The 20647-nt window shown below is 45.9% G+C and overlaps 1 protein-coding gene across 19 annotated transcripts in view; it reads right to left on the bottom strand.

The window, feature by feature from the left end:
• The window catches only part of rimbp2b (RIMS binding protein 2b), a 119021-nt gene that overhangs the window by 46057 nt on the left and 52317 nt on the right, over positions 1-20647 (bottom strand). For 16 of the 19 annotated variants that reach the window (XM_072682490.1, XM_072682501.1, XM_072682494.1 and 13 more), the window contains 8 exons: positions 20209-20313; positions 16757-16807; positions 15480-15500; positions 11177-11387; positions 8426-8601; positions 6288-6367; positions 6099-6208; positions 4709-5659 (listed from right to left, as the gene is read on the bottom strand). In XM_072682490.1, the coding sequence (XP_072538591.1) occupies positions 4709-5659; positions 6099-6208; positions 6288-6367; positions 8426-8601; positions 11177-11387; positions 15480-15500; positions 16757-16807; positions 20209-20310 (1702 nt within the window). In that variant the 5' untranslated portion in view covers positions 20311-20313. The remainder of the gene's footprint in view (positions 1-4708; positions 5660-6098; positions 6209-6287; positions 6368-8425; positions 8602-11176; positions 11388-15479; positions 15501-16756; positions 16808-20208; positions 20314-20647) is intronic. The other 3 variants (XM_072682484.1, XM_072682502.1, XM_072682495.1) reach the window with 2 other exon arrangements.

Below are 20647 nucleotides of genomic sequence, written 5' to 3'. Positions count from 1 at the left end.
AGATGAGACAAGATAAAAAGAGAACACATGAGAAGCGATGAGAAGAGTTTAGAAGAGTTTGAAAAGAGATAAAAGACCAGAAGAGATGAGAAGAAATCAAAAGAAGATAAAAGAGAAAAAGACAAGAGAAGAGATGAAAAGAAAAAAGACGAGAAGAGATGAGATATAAAAAGAAGACATGAGAGGCGATGGGAAGAGTTTAGAAGAGTTTGAAAAGAGATAAAAAGAAGAGAATAGATGAAAAGAGATAAAAAGAAGAGAATAGATGAAAAGAGATAAAAAGAAGAAAAGAGATGAGAAGAGATAAAAAGAGAAGACGAGAAGCGATGGGAAGAGTTTAGAAGAGTTTGAGAAGAGATAAAAAAGAAGAGATGAAAAGAGATAAAAAGAAGAGAAGAGATGAAAAGAGATAAAAAGAAGAGAAGAGATGAAAAGAGATAAAAAGAGAAGGCATGAGAAGCGATGGGAAGAGTTTAGAAGAGTGTGAGAAGAGATAAAAAGATCAGAAGAGATGAGAAGAGAAGAAAGAAACGAAGAGATTAGAGGAGAGGAGACGAAATGAGAGACGTGAGGCGAAGAAACGAGGAGAGAAGAGAAGAAATACTGAGCGTCGAGAAGTGAGACATGACAGGCATGAAGGAGAGTGTGTGAAAATATAGAGGAGCCAAACATGGATCGTGTAATTTGTGAAGCTGACCCAGAGGAGCTGGATCAAAGCTGTGTAATTGAAAAGAGCTCAAAGGCAGCAGTTATCAGATCAGGCCTTCATCTGAGGCTTCAGCTCAGCCACTGAGGGCCTGGAGAGCACCGCCATCTAATAACAGCCTTCCACAGCCTGGAGAAACACTCCGCTACTGCTCTTATCTCCACACATCTGCTCCCTATAACAGGCCAATGTATGGAGACATCTAAAGGGTATCTTTCATCTTCTAGACTAACATTCTGTGTCTAAAAGACACCTAAACAGTTCCTGAAGATGTGATGAGGTTTGGGGGCAGAAGCTTTTCAGATTCTCATTGTAAACCATCTATAAAAGTGAAAGCAGGTCTTTAGAGACGATGGAGCTGTGTAGCAGTGGAAGAACTGTGTTCTCTGGAATGATGGTTGGTGCTCCATCCAATACTTTTGGGATGAGTTCGGAAGATTATCATCCACCATCCTGACCTCACTAATGCTCTTTATACTAATTCCTCCTCCTGAATGCAATCAAATCCTCACAACAATGCTCCTCCTCCAAAATCTAGTAGAAAGCCTTCTTCCCTGGACAGTAGAGACAGTTACTCCAACAAAAGCAGGATCAACTCTTTTTGATCCTGAAGGTATTTCTGAAGAAACAATGATTAAGCAGCTGTCCAAATACTTTTGTCACGACATTCACATTCTTCCTATTTATTTATTTATTTATTTAGCTGACTCCTTTTTTCCTTCAGTTTCTGCAGAACAGAAGCCAGGGAAACCTGGCACATACCGACACACACGTCTGCTCCCTCTGCTCTGTGTGTGTGTGTGTGTGTGCGAGCGAGCGAACACTGCGTGGGCGAGGAGAAGAAAAGGAGAGGACTCCCTCAGATTCATTTGCAGGATCCTGGGTAATCCCCCTCTCCCCCTCCCCGCTCACGTCTCCTCTCATTCTCTCGCTCTTTTCATCTTCTGTCACTCCGCTTGCACTACTGCGGCAAACGCTCGGCCCACTTCCATTCCCAACACATTCATTCATTTCCCTCCCTCGCTCGCTCGCTCTCTCTCTCTCTCTCACGTCTCCGCCTCGGCTCCTAAGCCTTTCCCTCGGGAGGCAGCGGGAAAAGGTGTAAAAAAATAAAGGTGCTACGAAGGCTTCTTTGAGCGATGCTGTACCGGAAGGAGATGTGAGAGCGTGAAGAACCTTTAAAGGTTTAAAGGAACGACGCTTTGTGTGAAGATCTACATACAAACCATTTCCTGCTGATTAATGCCACCTTTGATCTTCCAAACCTGGCTTTAGCGCCCCCTAAAGGATGAAAATTCAGTTCTGCTGCATCAGAAACTCACTGTAAATAGTGGGATTTCTCCATCCGTTGCATAGCAGTGGGCGGCGGCCTTCCAAATGTTGACGCTGATCTCATTGGTTGCCGCAGCGGCGTACGACGTACGACTCCCTCGTTACTGTTGCGCTATGCAGGAAGGGGCCATGTACATGTACACACTACGGCACTTTCAGAGTCGTCCGATCAGGTGGTTGCACTCTTCACACTACACACTACACACTACACACACCAGGCTATTGATGACAGGGTTGTGGGTTCGATACCCGGGCCACTGTTTGGCTGTCTACTCCCCTGGGCACGTGTGCTCACGGTCACTGTGATAACTGCAGAGCTCCAAACCTGCTGTTAGAGCTGCAGAGGAGGGACCAACCCCATATAAATGCCTATGGCTTTACAATGGGAGGTTATAAGAGCTCCTGTAGATGTCCCAATACTTTTGTCCATATAGCGTATTTTAAAAAAGCAGTGTTTAGGTGGCGCTGGACTGTTGCAGAGGTTCTGCTAGAGGGCTGGTGTGCATGCCCCAATGCTGCCGTAACAATTAGCAAACAGCACGCTGTGCGGCCCTGTTACGGGGTTGTTGCGTAACGCGCAGCAAGAGAAAAGCCATGAAAAGCCATCTGTCTGAAGGATGAGTGAGGTGATTTTTCAGCGCAGTAAACGGCCGGACTCTCTCAGACTTAAGGAGCTGCCTGCCGTGCTTAATGTGAATTCTGAGTTCACGTCTCTCCGGAGGCAGCTGCAGGGTCTGAGGAAGGAGCTGCATTTTAAACAGCTCGGGAAGAGTGGAGGAGTCCTCACAGTATTGGGGTTAACGGCTCACCCTAAACGCTGAACGACTCCAGCACAGAGAACAGGATAGAGATCCGCATGTAGGAGCCTGCACCCGACAGCCGAGCGTAATCTGATGTGTCTTAAAGTAGAAGATGCTTAACCCACACCTTTATTAGGAGCAAGACCGTTGCTATTTCCGTTGGTTGGAGACAGCTAAAGTGAAGACAACGCCAACAGAACAGGAATCTGTCCGATTACAGACGCCAAACCTTAGAGCTACAAACCAACCAAATCATGTTTGGGGTCTGAATTTGTGCCTCTTTAATGTAGCTTGTAGCTTCAATTAGAAACTGCACACCTAAATAATCACCGGTCACCCAATCACTAGGTCCAGACCTTTAGCAGATGTTAGCTAAGTCTAGAACTCTACCTGATGCTGGGTCCAGTCCTTTAACAGATGTTAGCTAGGTCCAGACCTTTAGCAGATGTTAGCTAGGTCCAGTCCTTTAACAGATGTTAGCTAGGTCCAGACCTTTAGCAGATGTTAGCTAGGTCCAGACCTTTAGCAGATGTTAGCTAGGTCCAGTCCTTTAACAGATGTTAGCTAGGTCCAGACCTTTAGCAGATGTTAGCTAAGTCTAGAACTCTACCTGATGCTGGGTCCAGTCCTTTAACAGATGTTAGCTAGGTCCAGACCTTTAGCAGATGTTAGCTAGGTACAGACCTCTACCTGATGTTAGCTAGGTCCAGTCCTTTAGCAGACGTTAGCTAGGTCCAGTCCTTTAGCAGATGTTAGCTAAGTCTAGAACTCTACCTGATGCTGGGTCCAGTCCTTTAACAGATGCTAGGTAGGTCCAGACCTTTAGCAGATGTTAGCTAGGTCCAGACCTTTAGCAGATGTTAGCTAGGTCCAGTCCTTTAGCAGATGTTAGCTAGGTCCAGTCCTTTAGCAGATGTTAGCTAGGTCCAGAACTCTACCTGATGTTAGCTAGTTCCAGACCTTTAGCAGATGTTAGTTAGGTACAGAACTCTACCTGATGTTAGCTAGGTCCAGACCTTTAGCAGATGTTAGCTAGGTCCAGACCTTTAGCAGATGTTAGCTAGGTCTAGAACTTTAGCAGATGTTAGTTAGGTACAGAACTCTACCTGGTGTTAGCTAGGTCGAGACCTTTAGCAGATGTTAGCTAGGTACAGACCTCTACCTGATGTTAGCTAGGTCCAGTCCTTTAGCAGATGTTAGCTAGGTCCAGACCTTTAGCAGATGTTAGTTAGGTACAGAACTCTACCTGATGTTAGCTAGGTCCAGACCTTTAGCAGATGTTAGCTAGGTCCAGAACTCTACCTGATGTTAGCTAGGTCCAGTCCTTTAGCAGATGTTAGCTAGGTCGAGACCTTTAGCAGATGTTAGTTAGGTACAGAACTCTACCTGATGTTAGCTAGGTCCAGACCTTTAGCAGATGTTAGCTAGGTCCAGAACTCTACCTGATGTTAGCTAGGTCCAGACCTTTAGCAGATGTTAGCTAGGTCCAGACCTTTAGCAGATGTTAGCTAGGTCCAGAACTCTACCTGATGTTAGCTAGGTCCAGACCTTTAGCAGATGTTAGCTAGGTCCAGAACTTTAGCAGTTGTTAGCTATGTCCAGAACTTCAGCTGAGGTTAGTGAAAACCAGAACTCTTTTTGATGTTAGCTAGGTCCAGAACTTTAGCAGATGTTAGTTAGGTACAGAACTCTACCTGATGTTAGCTAGGTCCAGACCTTTAGCAGATGTTAGCTAGGTCCAGGACTTTAGCTAGTGTTAGCTAGGTCCAGAGCTTTACATGATGCTAGCTAATTCCTTACAAGTATATGCTTTTAGTTTTGTATAGAATTGTATCTGGTGTTAGCTGGGGTGAAAGTGGGTGGAGCTTACCGGCAGGCTGTGTGCAGAACTCTATGGAGATCTCCCTCTTCTCTCTCTGCTCCAGGGGCAGCTGCCAGGGCATCTGGTGGGGTTTGGCCACGGCCCGCACCTTATACACAGTCGTGGGCTTCAGGTTGTAGAAGCGGTACCTGTAGCTGCCTGGCTTGACCACATCGTACTCCGCATCATTTAGGAAGATGGAGTGGCTGTAGTTGCTGTTGCTGGGCATCCAGGACAGCTCGGCTGAGGTCTGGGTCACGTTGTCCACGCGTAGGCATTGTGGTGCCACCACCACGTCCTTCCCCACCAGCAGGGTGCAGCGCATTGGATCCGAGGGGCCGCGGTCGGTCATGCTCTGCACTGAAATGCGGTGAGCACAGGTTGCTAGGTTCAGCTTCTCGATCAGCGACTTGGTGCGGGTGCCGAACGGAACGCTCATGCGCACCTCCTGGTCCACCAGAACGTTGTAACCACTTATGGACCCCCAACCAGGCGGCACCACCGGAGAATCCCAGCTCACGATCACGCTCTTGGCTAGTTGCTTGATGAGAGTGATGCGGCGGGGGTAAGGCACTACGTCTTCTCCGATTTCGTCGATGCTAAGGTCTAGCGTGGCGGTCCCAGAGCCGTTACTGCAGGGCCCCAGGGGATCCCCAGAGCTCAGGGTGTGATGACTCAAGCCCAAGCCCAGGCCTAAGCTCAAGCTAGGCCCCAGGCTGCTAACTCCACTGCTGCTGCTGGTTCCTGTGCCCGTGCAGGAGCCCAAAGCCTCCAGCTTCTCGGACAGCAGCGTGCTAAGTGTGCTGACGGCGCTGCTGCTGCCCAGAGAGGCCGGGCTGTGGTTGAGGTAGGACGATTCTTTCAGGCGCTCCGACAGAGTAGCTGAGAGAGGGTCCTCATCCTGGAGGAAGTCCACAAAGTTGGAGGGGACGAGGCCCTGCTGCCCGTCCAAAAGCTCCCCTGGTAAGGAAAATGGGCCGACAAATGAACATGACAAACATGCATTTCTCTTAAATGGCCCATGTGCAATAATTTATGGACTCCCCCTAGCACTAGCAGTGCTCCTGACACTAGGAGAGTCTCTTCTACCCCCCAGACAGAGAATGGGCAATTGTTCTTTTGCAAAGTACTCTCAGATTCTGGCCGGTGATAGCAAAGCGGCATGGCCCGGGGTTCAAACTCATGACCCCCAGGCCATAGTGATAGCTTAGAGTCAGATTTTTTTTATATATATATTTTTAAAATATATTTAATAACAAAAATGCTTATTTGATGTATACAGTATTATGTGTTATTGATATATACAGTTAAATGGCAATAACAATTACATATGCCACGGAAGTTAGATGTGTGTGTCAGTTTTAAAAGCTAGAGATCTTCCAGTTGAAGAAATACACACCTTCATAGAAGCCGTCCTCATCCATGGTCCCGTAAACATAGAGATACTTCCCGGCCACCAGGGGGAGCTCTGCCTCAGGGTGTTCATTGGGGCCATCATATGGGTTGTAACTGAGAACAGAGGGAAAGGGGCTCGTAAAATGTTCAGTGAAGCAGATTTAAAGTTTACTGAACGGCTGAAGGTACTCACTTGTAGCGGGCGACGCACAGCCGGACTTTGCCTGTGTACCTGGGCTTGGCACGGGGAGACAGGTTGAGCTCTTTGTCCATCTGAAACAGAAAGAGAGAGAGAGAGATGGAATTGGTGGTGTTTAGGCTTCAGTAGCACAGAATGGGCACAGTGGAAACAAATAGGGCCATGAAGGGTCAGGTTCACTAAATGGACAAAAGTATTGGGACACCCGTTCCCTAAATCAAGGGTATTAAAAAGAGTTCATCCTGCTTTTGTTGGAGTAGCTGTCTCTACTGTCCACTGAAGAAGGCTTTCGATTAGATTTTGAGGCAGCATTGCTGTGAGGATCTGATTGCATTCAGCGTCAAGAGCGTTAGTAAGGTCAGAATGTTGGATCATGATCACCACCCCATCTTATCGTCCCCAACTCATCCCAACACATCCCAAAAGTACTGGATGGAGCACCGTCCACCATGCCAGAGAACACAGTTCTTCCACTGCTCCACAGCTCAATGCTGGGGGGCTTTATACCCCTCTAGCCCACGCCTGGCATTAGCCAGCATGGTGCCCATAGATTCATGTTTATTATCTGCTCCAAGGAGAACTATTCTATTGGCAGTAATTCTCTACAGGGCAATGGGTGCAGCTTATGGGTGCAGCTGAATGCACTGAAGCGCCAGAACTAATCGGCCAACAATCAAATCCTCACAGCAATGTTCCGATCTTGAGCGTAAAGCCCTTCCCTGCAGTGTTGAAGCTGTAACTGCAGCAAAGTGGGTCAAACTCCCTGTTAATACCCTTAGTTCCAGAAGAAACGCTGGAGGAACAGGTGTCTACGGACTGTGCAGTGTGCACTGTGCAATGTCCAGTGCACAGAGTGCAGTGTGCCATTATGGGTGATTAAGCATGGCAGACTGGTGTGCGAGGGTGCCAATAACACCAGCAGGACACAGTCTGAACAGACAGATTGGACCATTCACACCCTAAACTCTCTCTCTCTCTCTCTCTCTCTCTCTCACACACAGCCTGGTTCCATCTTTATGAGAGAATAAAAATTGTTATTAACAGGGTTCCTATTGTGGCTGTGATTATTAATTTAGTTAACAGATGGTATTTTTCAATACATGATCTCAGCATGCTCCATAAAAGCTGTGTGAGAGACTGAAGAAGCCACTGGTGTTCACATCAGGAGTGTGTGTGTGTGTGTGTGTGTGTGTGCATGCAGTGATTCTTCAAAGTAGCGCTGTTTAGAAGCCTCACTGGTCAAAGGACTATTACTTAGAACAATACACCACAAGCTTTAGTCCCCTAATTATCCCATTATTTAAACCCCGTCTCTCAGCAGTGAGAGAGTTTATACTGTAGAAACTCCAGATCTCATCAAAAGAGATGCAGGTCTGAAGAACAGAGCTCGGTTCCTCCAGGTTTCTCCTGGACGCCCCCCAGTCCAGCCAGCACAGCATGGAGGATGTGTTCAACTCCATCAGCAGCAGCAGCAGCAGCTGCTCACCTGATTTACCATCATTAAGCCCTGATTTACCAAACCAGGAGAACTCTAAATAATACTAGACTCCATGAGGAGAACTTTGGAGATGTTCTAATGAAGAACACAGTGATGGAGAATGTTATGTTATGATGTTATTATTAGTGTTTATTCTAATATCAGTGTTTTACTGGGTAAATAAGCAGCTTTTAATCCAAAATTGCATTTGCACAGCACTGTATATAGGGCCGAAAGTATATGGACACCCGTTTCTAATCGAGCTGGGCTCGTACTGACAGGTGGCACTGTCATAACACAGCAGCTAGACCTGCCCTGTCCAACGGTAAGTGCTATTATTCTGAAATGACAGTCCAGCAACAACAACATCGGCTCAGCCACGAAGCAGCTGTCCACGCAAACTCACAGAGCGCAGTCTTACGGGGTTACGACAGGGTTAGGAGATGTGCAGTGTTTGTTAGCGACGTTAGCCTAGCATCTCTTGTAGCATCTGGGGTAGGTGATTGATCATGTGCATGTGACTATTCCTTTAAATGGGACAGTAAGCGTGATCAAACGCTCTGATGGTTCATTTGCTTTGCACTGGAGTTCGAAGTTTCAGGCTGACTGACTGATGAAGGTATTGACCAACTGGCCGATCAATCCGTGGACTCACAGCAGCAGCGATGACCGGCCGGACCTCGGAGAGGAAGGCCCGGCGAGGGCTGGAGGGTGTGCTCCGGGACAGGAAACTGGGTTTGACGGACAGAAGCTCCGCCTTCTCCCCACCACTCATCTGCAGAGGTCGGATAAACTCCGAAATGACGGATTTGCTCAGGGAACTTTCATTACCTGTACCGCAACACACACACACACACACACACACACAATTTATTAATTTAAACATTTATTCATTTGATAGATGCTTTTAGCACCTTGGCAAACAATTGACTTACTTTTAATTCTTTCAAATGAAATTTAAAACCCGTTGAACTGCGGCTGCCAGCAGTTTCCAGTCCTAACTATAACACAGTCAGTTTGCACTTGTCTTCCATGTAATTACTGAATAATTCGCCTTAGGATGTAATAAGCCTGGGGATTTAAGGGGTTAAGTAGATAAACAGTACACTGACACTGATTCTGCCCATATGCTAATCGCACTGCGCTAATAATTCAACATGGAAAGTCTCTACTGTGCAGCACTAGAGGCTTTCCACTAAATTTTGTTGGAGCATTGCTATGAGGATTGGATTGCATTCAGCAACAAGAGCGCTAGTGAGGTCAGGATGTTGGATGATGATCACCACCATCCCACCTCATCATCCCCAACTCCCCAACTCATCCCAAAACTACTGGATGGAGCTCCACCATCCATCATTCCAGAGAACACAGTTATTCCACTGCTCCACAGCTTCTCAATGCTGCTGGGGGCTTTATACCCCCATAGCCCACACCTGGCATTAGGCAGCATGGGCCCAATAGGTTCATGTTTATTTATCTGCCCCAGAGAGTCCTATTCTATTGGCAGAACTTCTCTACAGGGACTAGACAAGATCTGTGTGTGCATTTGCACAGCATTGTCAGCAGTGAGTGCAACGTAATGTAGCTGAATGCATTCATTGAAGGAGTGTCCACAAACATTTGGACATGTAGTGTACCTCCGATTGTCTGTCTCCGAGAGCCAGGGAGGTTTGGGCAGAGAACTTTACTTAAGTAAGAAGTGAGCTTCTAGGAATGCTGTCGACTAGAATTTTGGAATCTTTGCTGTGATTATTTGATTGCATTCAGCCACGAGAATATCAGTAAGGTCAAGTGCTAATGTTCAATGACAAGTTCTACCACGCCTACTCATCCCAAAGGTATTGGAGGGAGCTTCACCCCTTTGGAGTAGCAGCTCCACTGCTCCACAGCCCAAAGCTAGGGGGTTTTAGACCCCTATAGCCAAAGCTTGGCACCTTGGTGGCCTTAAGCTCACATGCAGCCCCTCCAGGCAATCCCATTCTATTGCTCAATGCTTTCAGAGGACCATGGCTTTGGGAAGCTTCTTAAAGGTGGTCAGTAGTATGTTCCAACCCTTGAGGAACCCTATATAAGAAGTGATCTACCACACCATACTCAGAAACTGCTGACTGTTCATGTTTTTAATAGCATCTGCAATTTCCTGGGGAACAACACAGGTATTCCATCTCAGAGGGGCTTCACTAATATCCCAGAGAGCTGACAATGACGAGCAGCCCCTCCTGCTCCAGCAATTCATGTATAACCCAACGCGCGGCCTGCAGCCCGGTCCGTCCACGGCTCCATACATCTCCACAGCTAATCATCCATACATCTGGCCTGTCTCCTGCTAAAGGTCAGAGCGAGCGTCACACGTGTAAAGCAGCGTGCCGTGGGAGGTAATAACCACAGTAGGTAAATGAGGCTGACATAGAAGAGGGAAACGGCAGTGGAACGGACTGATTGATGGGTTCATTACTGAGCGCAGACTCTATTTTCCATCTCTCGTTTTCCTCAGCTCCTCTGAGGAACACACAAGCCTCACTTTTTCTCAGTACTGCCTTCGCTTTCTTCAAGAGAAAAAAGAGAGCCCTTTAATAACTGAAGGAAAGGAAAGCCACGGATGCGAGCTATAGTGATTCTGTTATTTTATTTTTTTCTTAAATGGTCATATTGCAGACGCCTACCACCTACGACCACACAATGGTCAGGGGAACCCCCACCTGCTTTGTGGTGAGATAGAAATGTCCACTTTATTAGGTCACTGTAGCCCACTTATACAAAAGATCTACACAGAATATAGTGCAATCATTTTATATACACTATATGGACAAAAGTATTGGGACACACCTCTTAATGCTTAATCATTGAATTCAGGTGCATCATTCAGTTTCATTGCCATAGCTGTAAGAAACCTAACCCCTAAGCCCTGCAGTCTGCCTTTCTTACACACATCAGTGAAAGAACGGGAGGTTCTGAAGAGCTCACTGACCTCCAGCGTGGTTCTGTATGTAATAGGAGACACAGCTGCACCACCACCAACAAGTCAGCTGGTGAAATTTCTAATTTCCTCCCTCCTAGATCTTCCTCCATCAGCTGTGAGTGGTGTTATTATTGAACAGTGGAAGAGTTTAGGAGGAACAGCTCACAGAGAGCAGCTCAGTCCACGTAAAGTTACAGAGCGGGGTCAGGGCCGAGTGCCGAGCTCAGAGCAGAGTGCAGAAAGGTCTCAGACTGACTCAATAACTGCAGAGCTGCCAGCTCCATATTAATGCCTATGGATTTAGACTGGGGTGTCTTATAAAAGCTCCTGTAGGTATAACGTGTAGGTGTCCCAATACTTTTGTCCTTTCAGATTCCAGATTGCAGCGCTCTTTCCCGTGAAGCTCATCAGCATGCGTTTGTGTGTGTATGTGTTAGTGGTACTTACTCTTGCCTGTAGGTGCAGCCAGGCCATTGAGGAGCTGGGAGAGCGAGGGAGTTTTGGTGGGAGAGCCCGGCGAGTCGCCCCCTGACAGGTGGCTGGAGCCCAGGATGTCAAACTTTCCGGCCTGAAGCCTGAACTTCTCCAGCTCCTTAGAGAGAAGATTAAACTGCTCGCTCTGCGACCGGCATCTCTCCTCCAGCTCCCTCACTTTAGCCTGCCGAGTGAGAGAGAAAGAGAGAGAGAGAGAGGGGAGAAGGCAAGTGGGAGAGGGAAGAAAAAGAGATGATAGAGAGAGAGTGTGTTTGTGTGTGTGAGTGAGAGAGAGAGAGAGAGAGAGAGATAGAGGGAAATACTTTTTACACTTATGTGAATGTACTGGTCTGTATTTCCCAAAAGCATCTAAGCACAAAGTTACATGGTCTTCCATGGTCAAGCGAGCATCTCCCTGAACACTCTCTCTACCAGTGCAGATGCCTTCGGGAAACTGGGCCCTGCACGTGTTGAGAACTGCTAAGCTACTAATTTATTAAGTATTGAGTTCTTCCATTCAGGCCACACCTAGCAATGTTTAATGGATATTTTCGTCTGACAAAATGAAATAAATGTTATGCAGTTAAGCAGCCTATTCTACAGCCCTTCCAGCTTCAAGTACGGCTCGGCTCGACCCGCCATCCCTCAAAATCCACGGAAGACGAGCGTCCAGACTTTTTTCTGTCCTGTACCAAAGTGGTGGAACAAGCTTACCCTGGAGTCCAACACTCGCTGTCCTCAAACCCAGACTGAAGACCCTCCTCTTCTGAGAGTACTTGGGTTAATAGCAGAGTGGTCTTCTTACTGACCTGTGTTTGAATTATTAGTCTATTCAAACTAGCTGAGGTTTTTCTTGGGTAAATAGTGAAGCACTCTGGAGAAGAGTGTCTGCTAAATGCCTTAAATGTAAATGTCTTCTGTCCAATAGACTTTATAACTGTTAATAGAGTGAGTTATTGTGAGCTAAACTGTCAATTAGAAATTCAATTTATGTCAAAATGGTGACAAAAATGTACATCTAGCATTATTAATATTGAAAAATGAATATAATTAGTATTAATATCAAAACCTGAATCAATATATTTATATTTATTTCATTTTGTCGGACTAAGTCCTCCACAACAACAATATAGCAACAGTAAAGAGCCGGTAAAGTTAATGAAATTCAACCAGTCCTGCGGCAAAAAGTTTATCTGGGCAAAAAATAAGGAGCATCAGTTATTATTACTGACCGGGATCGTCCTCTTCAAATGTGCTGACTAGCAGCAGTGAATTTAGCTATGAGGTGATTCTGCCTACCAACAACTACATGAGAGAAAAGCAGTGTTGCACTGGAGCTACAAGGCTAACGTCACAAGTGTGACCTACTGTTAGCATAAAAAAAAACCTTGCTAAAACACTTAGCCATGAAAAGCGTGTGTCTATTTGAGTCTATTAAAGATTACAGCACACCTCCACACAGTCTGAGGTGGGTGTGTGATAATTTAGCCATGAAATTTTGCTTCCATAAAGGTGCATGTATTTGTCACTGTACACCAAAATGTGTCATCCGCATTTCAACCTATCTGCGGTAGTGAGCACACACACACCCAGAGCGGTGGGCAGTCAACTCCAGCGCCCGAGGAGCAGAGAAGGAAGGGCCTTGCTCAAGGGCCCAACAGTGGCAGTTTGCCAAGCCCGGGAATCGAACCCACAACCCTGTTATCAATAGCGCAGTGCTCTAACCGCTGAGCCACCACTGCCCCCATAACTACAACATTAACCTTGTACCTCCACTGCAAAACTGAACAACCAAATGGTTTGACTGGGAAGCTGTAAATGTTCAGATACGCCAAACACTACAACAGCCATTGAGCACAGGTAAGCTATTCTACACTACGCTGTGCTAAGCAGGTAACGTACAACCACCGATCTTACACAGCATCCACGTCGTTAATCGTTACAGGAGGGGTGTAAAAGGACGACAGGGGCTCAAGCTGTGTGTTTACCCATCATTTTAACAGAGAGCCTCCCGTCTGAGACTGCTGGGTGTGTCTGAGACACCAGCATGCTCAGCACAAAGAGGGCGCCATGCAAAATGAGTAAAGGGTCAGGCAACTGAACTGAAGGCTTCGCTATCATCCAAGCTCCTCTCCGTCCCCACGAGCTGGACTCCGGCCTCCAACCAGTTTATATATTTTGCCAAAGAAATATGACAAATTACATTAAAATGTGGTGTGTGCAATACAGTATTGAGTAAAACCAGGGGAAAATAAGGAGGTACAGGAGGTGCAATAGGAGACTTTTCATTCGACCGGTCCTGTTAAAGAAGCAATATCCAAAACAAATGACATTAGATGCCTAGAACGAAAAGAGGTGACCAAAAGTCTAAGATGGCCATCAAACTAAAAGAATGATGGTGTGCACTTCATCCACGCCACATGTAAACCCCTTTCACTCTTACTGTTGTAATGTCAAAAACCCAATCAGGAAGCACTGCAAGCGTCTTAACAGCCTCGACAGGATCCTGGGTGGAACAAGTACAGGAGTACTGAACAGTACCACACCCCTTACGTCTCACATTAGCCCTTCTTAACATGTCCTTAGATATACTGGTTATACTGGCAGCCAAAGCTAATCCGTGGTGTCGGTATCAGAAAAACCACAAGAACACCCTCTGAAGTCGGACACATCGGAATTTACGATGGAGCCCGACATCCCCCTGAAAGCACCATTATATTTACGTATGTGGCTTCTGGGCTAACGGCCTCACCTGTGATTTTACACAGGTAGGAGAATGTACAGTTAGGAGTCTTGGTGTACGCCCTGCCAGGGAATTGAACCCTAGTCTACCAAATTGAGGGTGGCACGTTGCTACACTTCAATGACAAAATACAAAGAAAACAGTAGAATACAGTTGCTAGCTATTTAGCTAGCTAATTAATAGCTAAACAGCTTCTGTTTTCTACTGTTTTCTTTTAGCGGACCAGTTGGGTAGTTTTTGAAGCCCTCATGGCTAAAAGACAGTAGGCTAATAGGCTAATCGGCCCATTTCTTCATATTAGGCTTTGAACTGAGCTATTTCCTCAGTGATTCCTCATCGTAAACCTGCAGCGTAAAAAGTCTTTAGTTTTGGTCTGTTTGAGATCCGTCTCAAACAGTATTACTCTCAGGCTGCACCTCAAATCAGTTTCGGTACTCCCTATTTAGAGAACTATGTGAGCGACCAAATGGCGCACTTGTGATTTCACTAGTATTAAATGATAATACCCTGTTGGGGGACAGGGGGATAAGTAGGTTATGTAGGGAGTAAGCCTCGCCCAGCATGGGATAAGGCATGTACGACAAAATTAGCTTGATGCTAACACTTCAAACCGCGCTAAGGGAAATTCTCGTAGTGTAAAATGATTTAAGTAGAGTTCAATTGGTGGGCAAAAACTATTATTCATTTAAAGATGTTCCCAATAAACATTGTTATATTATATATATATATATATATATATATATATATATATATATATATATATATATATATATATATATAAAACAATGTATAGCAATATATATTATATATGATATTTTCATTACTATACATAAAAAATGTTCTTGGTTGCTTGGCAACAGTATCATACTGTAAACGTATGCACATATTTTGTGATTTGTATTATTAAATACCTTAAATTACTTTTTTTAGGTTATTTTTATAATTAAGGTTTATGTATTTTATTTATGTAGTTATGTAATAACTAAAGTTTGGGAAAAGGACCACGCCCAAACTCTTCCTGATGGTCCAATCATGCTCAACCTCTGCCTGTTCATTGTGAATAGACGAAAACTGGTACACGTCTTAAAATGTCACACAATGTCTTTTCTCCCGAAAAGTTCCCGCAGTTTTAAGAGAACCAATTTAATGTAAAACACTCGCTAAAATGCAGCCATGCCTGATTGGGTGTTTTATGACACATTCATTAGTGAAAGGTTGCTAGTTGTTTAGTGTTACGCAGACATCGTCATGAAAAGCTGTCTTAGGCTTTTATTTTTAGGGCAGTGGAGATTATTTTCTTCGTAAATGTGAAAATACAAATGAGTTTACATCCATACGAAACGTCCCACAGATGAACGTAGCTCGTCCAAAGCTGCTCTTCATCTTGGGCTGAGGACATAAATATCACTACTACAGGCCACACTAGTGCTACGGTCATGAACATGGGGGTGCACAGTAACACTCAGGAGGGGGTTATTGGGGGGGGGGGGGTAGAAATGGGAACACGTTGGAGGAAAAATAACTGGCCAATACCTGCATGCTGTCCAAGTGATTCTGTATATGCAAAGAAAGACCAATAACACAGTGACAAGAGATGTAAGAAACCAACTCAAACTTTCACACTTACCAACAGTCTAGATCAGAACTGCTTTAAAAAAGCCGCAACTCAAATGAAAAGCATGCAAAAATCATCGGTTAAGCCGACTCAGACGCTCGAATGGGATTAAAAACGATACGTGAGAATACGGATATGCAGAAATGAAAGGTACTAAAGAACTGAATTCAGAAGAAGCTACAACATCTGCTGAAATGCACTGAGGTTAATACTCTAAATAAGGACCAACAATTAGTCTCATGCTTCATTTCCTCTCTAATCTCTGGTTATTGCGTCCCCTCATCAGTCCTGTCAGGTAAGGATTGCACCACCCTGCTAAAAAACAGAAGAAGCTCAAGCTGGTCAAGCTTTTTAACAAGCGTAGCTCTTCAGCAGCATACGGTGTGTCTGAGTTTGAGTTTGGATGATCTGGATGATCAGTATGACCAGCATTGTTCAACATAACCAAGGTGGTCAACCAGCATGACCATCAGGACCAAGCTGGTCAATCAACCTAACCAACTTATACAAGCTGGTTGACCAGCATTATCCACACTTGACCAAGTTGGCCGATCAGTATGGCCAGTATTATTACTTGGTCAACCAGCATGACCAGTACGACCAACATGACCAAGCTGGTCAACCAGCAAAACCAACATAACCAGGCTGGTCCATCAGAATGACCAGCATGATCAATATGGTCCATCAGTATAAATAACTGAAACTGACCAAGCTGGTCAACCAGCATGTCCAACGTGACTGACATCCATGACTGGCAAGACCAAGCTGGTTTACTAGCATAACCAACTTGACAGGCCTGATCAAACTGGCTATGGTCCACCGGAGTGGCCATAACCAGCATGACCAAGCTGGTCCATTAGCCTGGCCTGTCTGACCAAACGGCTTGACCAGCTTTTTCTAGAGATAATGAAATTCTCAATATGTGCCCATCTGTACCTGACAGGGTCAGTGCTGTTGTTAAGGCATGGGGAGGCGTGTGAAGAAATGAGGCGTGTGACTAGTCTGTTGTCCAGTGAGCTTAGCTTACCTTTCTGAAAACCATGATGTCCACCAGTACGAGTTATTATGGAAATGAAATGATGCTTAACATGGGCTTATCTCTAACTACAAACTAGGCTGATTGAACAGACTAAGGCACACATGCTTCACACACATACACACACACACACACACACACACACAATTGCATACTCACCTCTAACAAATGCACGGCACCTTCATGTTCCTTCTTAGCCTCAACCTGAGCCTGTGGTCAAAACAAACGAGACGAATTTCACAATCATCAGAACTCTAGTGGGCCTTAGGAGTGCTACAGACAGTCTGATGTAGGTCTCCGCCCATACACCATATGTCCAAATGTTTGTGGACACCCCTTCTAATGGATGCTTTCAGCTATTTTACCGTGCACCCATTGCTGACACAGATGTGCAAATGCACACACACACACAGACACAGCCTGTCTTGACTGTGTAGAGAGGTACTGCTAATAGAATAGGACTCTCTAGAACGGATAAACAGGCACCTGTTGGCACCGTGCCTAATGCCTGGCGTGAGCTAGAGGGGTATAAAGCCCCCCAGCGTTGAGCTGTGGAGCAGTGGAAGAGCTGTGTTCTCTGGAATGATGATGGTTGGCGCTCCATCCAGTACTTTTGGGAGGATGAGGTGGGGAGGTGATCCTCAGCCAACATCCTGACCTCACTAATGCCCAATGCAATCAAATCCTCACAGCAATACTTCTCCAAAATCCAGTAGGAAGCCGTCGTCCCTGGACAGTAGAGACAGTTACTTCAACAAAAGCAGGATCAGCTCTTTTTAAAACCCTTGATTTCAGAAGAAACAATCAATGAGCAGGCGTCCCAATACTTTTGTCCATATATAGTAGGAAGCATTTCTGACGGATCGGGCAACAAGACAGGCTGGCCTTCGCTCCCTACGTGCGCCTTGGCAGCCCGTGACCTTCTTTTTCTTCTTCTTCTCTTCGGCCCAGAATCAGTAGGTTAGTGGGTTAAGCTTCTGATTGGTCAGTAAAGTTCACACATGCTCAGAGCAGTAGAAGATGTAGGAGATGGTGAGTTTTACGCTGAGAGGGTGAACAGCAGCTGGAGAGAACAGTACAGTTCCACACAGATAAAAGAACAGCTGGTCAAACATGATAGCTCCACCTCAGCCCAGATTAGATCAGATCAGATCAGATTAGAGCCCACGCTCACGAAGATCACACCTCAGCTTGCCCTGAAATTAGACAAACATAGACTGTGCTGTTTGTTCGGTAATTATACAGTGTGTGTGTGTGTGTTTTGTGTGTGGCTGCGTGTGTGGTAGGTTTCCGACTGCTTGCTTTTCTGCAGGTGTGGCTGTACGAGTGTGTGTGTGTGTGTGTGTAAGATGTGAGTGTATATGTCTTCGTTCTTCAGTAATAGCTTCACTGCGTTCCATCAGTGAAGCGAGAAGAGAGCGTGTTCAGTGTTTCGGGGTGACTAACGTTCACACTCGCCAAACACACTCTCCACACACTCTGTCAGATTTCATCACCTGCTCCGCCCGTTTCATTACCGAGCAATTTACTCTCCACTGCGACACACTGGAACTCTCCGCCGCTCCTCTCCGCCGCGCCCGGATCAGTTCAGATGTACATAGGACATCACTGACGTCCTGACACACCTGACATACAGCCCTAACACAGCTCCATTACAGGGGTCTCGAGCAGAAGGAGGGGGTCTGGGGTCGTTCGGCTCCTTAAAGTCACACCAGTTGCCTGTCTAGTCCCTGTAGAGAAGTACTGCCAGTAGAATAGGAAGCCCTGGAGCAGAGAAACATGAGCACATTGGCACCATGCTGCCTAATGCCAGGCGTGGGCTTGAGGGGTATAAAGCCCCCCAGCATTGTGTTCTCTGGAATGATCGATGGTGCTCCGTTCAGTACTTTTGAGGTTGATGAAGTGGGGTGGGGTGATCATCATCATCCAACATCCTGACCTCACTAATGCTCTTGTCACTGAATTCAATCAGATCCTCACAGCAATGCTCCTCCTCCAAAAATCTAATAGAAAGCCTTCCTCCCTGGACAGTAGAGACAGTTACTCAATAGAAGCATGATCCAGGTGTTTTGATCCAGGTGTCCCAATACTTTTGTCAATTTTGTCCAGTTTGTGAGTGTATATGAAAAGCTGGACACCTAAAGGACTGCTTACATGGCCCACTCTGAGTAAAGGAGGGTGAGGGGGGGGGTGTTATTAGTCGGATGCAACGTCCCCTGCGAATAATTCTAATGCCTGGGAACCATCAGTGCGGGTACGACTGTATGAAGGTGGTACCAGTTCAGAATCGAAATGAAGCCTGGCAGGTAGAGCAGTCAGAACGAACCCTGCCAGAAGAAAGGGTATGACCTCCAACCGCCGGCAAACCAGTCCTACATATAAATAAATAAATAAATAAATAAACACACAGCTCTCCACACTCAGGTTCTCCAGGCTTAAAAGGCTGAGGATGCTAGGGCTGCTACAGACTATTATTCCATCAGTCGACTCAATCCAGCCATTTTCAGCCTCATTCCGTGTTCCTCTTAATTAACATATCGCCCCTACGCTTCCTGCAGGTCACTGAAATCGTCTGTGCCCCAAAGCCTGGGCTGCAGCTGAGGAAGGCCACATTTCTGGGCTGTCTTGTTTTGTAGGGACCTTCAAACGCGACTGAGAAAGGCAACCTTTATTCTGGAGAGACTGGAGGACTCTGAAGCTGCCGTTTCCTTCAAGATCTTCAGATCTTCCCATCCTCTGAAGCGATGCTTTCAGATGCCAGCTCTAGCGGGGTCTTTCCTGAAGGTCTGCTAATGAAATATCTAGTCTCGTTTTTCCAAGTCCTTCCGTTTTCGTAAGGGTGGGGCTGACTACTCCTGCAAGCCTTGCACTCAAAGGGTTGACAAGTGGTCGATCATACAGGTGATAAACCTGGGAGAAGGTTCACATTCTCTGAACCAAGCTGTAGTTGCTCCATCCTGATTGATCCCTCTCTTAAAAATAAAGGGTTCTTTGAAACAATGCCACAGAACTACATTGTGTCCAAATCTTTGTGGACACCTGTTCTAATAAATACACCCAGCTACTTTTTTTATTTGCAATCTGAAATGCACACACACACAGCTTGCCTAATGCCGGGCGTGGGCTAGAAGGGTATAAATCCCCCAAGCAGTGAGCTGTGGAGCAGTGGAAGAACTGCTGTGTTCTCTGGAATGATGGATGGTGGAGCTCCATCCAGTACTTTTGGGATGAGTTGGGGATGATGAGGTGGGGTGGTGATCATCATCCAACATCCTGACCTCACTAACGCTCTTGTCGCTGAATGCAATCAAATCCTCACAGCAATGCTCCTCCAAAATCTAATAGAAAGCCTTATTCCCTGGACAGCAGAGACAGTTACTCCAACAAAAGCAGAATTGACTCTTTTTAAAACCCTTGATTTCAGAAGAAGCAATGATTGTGCAGGTGTCCAAAAACTTCTGGCCATATTGTGTACATTTGGTTCCCTACAGACCCTTTCGGTAGGTGATTCTCTAAAAAAACAATGACTGAAAATGAGCTATTTCTATTGCTACAGCTGGACCGGCGGTCTTCTCCAACCTCAGTTGTGAACGTTACCTTTGAGAACTCACCTTCTGCAGAAGGTCGATCTCCTGCTGCTTGGCACTGAGGACGGCCAGGGCCTGCTCATGCTCCAACTCTAACTGCTGCCTCCTCTCTGCAGCCTCGCGCATATGCTGCAGCACAGAGAGAGAGAGAGAGAGAGAGAGTGAGAGAGAGAGAGAGAGAGACAGAGCGAGAGATAGACAGACATGTTACAAACACACATTCTATGGACAAAAGTATTGGGACACCTGCTCATTCATTGCTTCTTCTGAAATCAAGGGTATTGAAAAAAGAGTGTATCCTGCGTCTGCTGGAGTAATTGTCTCTACTGTCCAGGGAAGAATTAGAACTAGAATTTGGAGGAGCATTGCTGTGAGGATTTGATTGCATTCAGCAACAAGAGCGTTAGTGAGGTCAGGATGTTGGATGATGATAAACCACTTCACCTCATCATCCCCAACTCCC

Source organism: Salminus brasiliensis, chromosome 6 (assembly GCF_030463535.1).
Source record: "Salminus brasiliensis chromosome 6, fSalBra1.hap2, whole genome shotgun sequence".
Classification (NCBI taxonomy): Eukaryota; Metazoa; Chordata; class Actinopteri; order Characiformes; family Bryconidae; genus Salminus; species Salminus brasiliensis.
The sequence above is the reverse complement of the archived record's forward strand: the minus strand, read 5'-3'. Positions and strand labels throughout refer to the sequence as shown.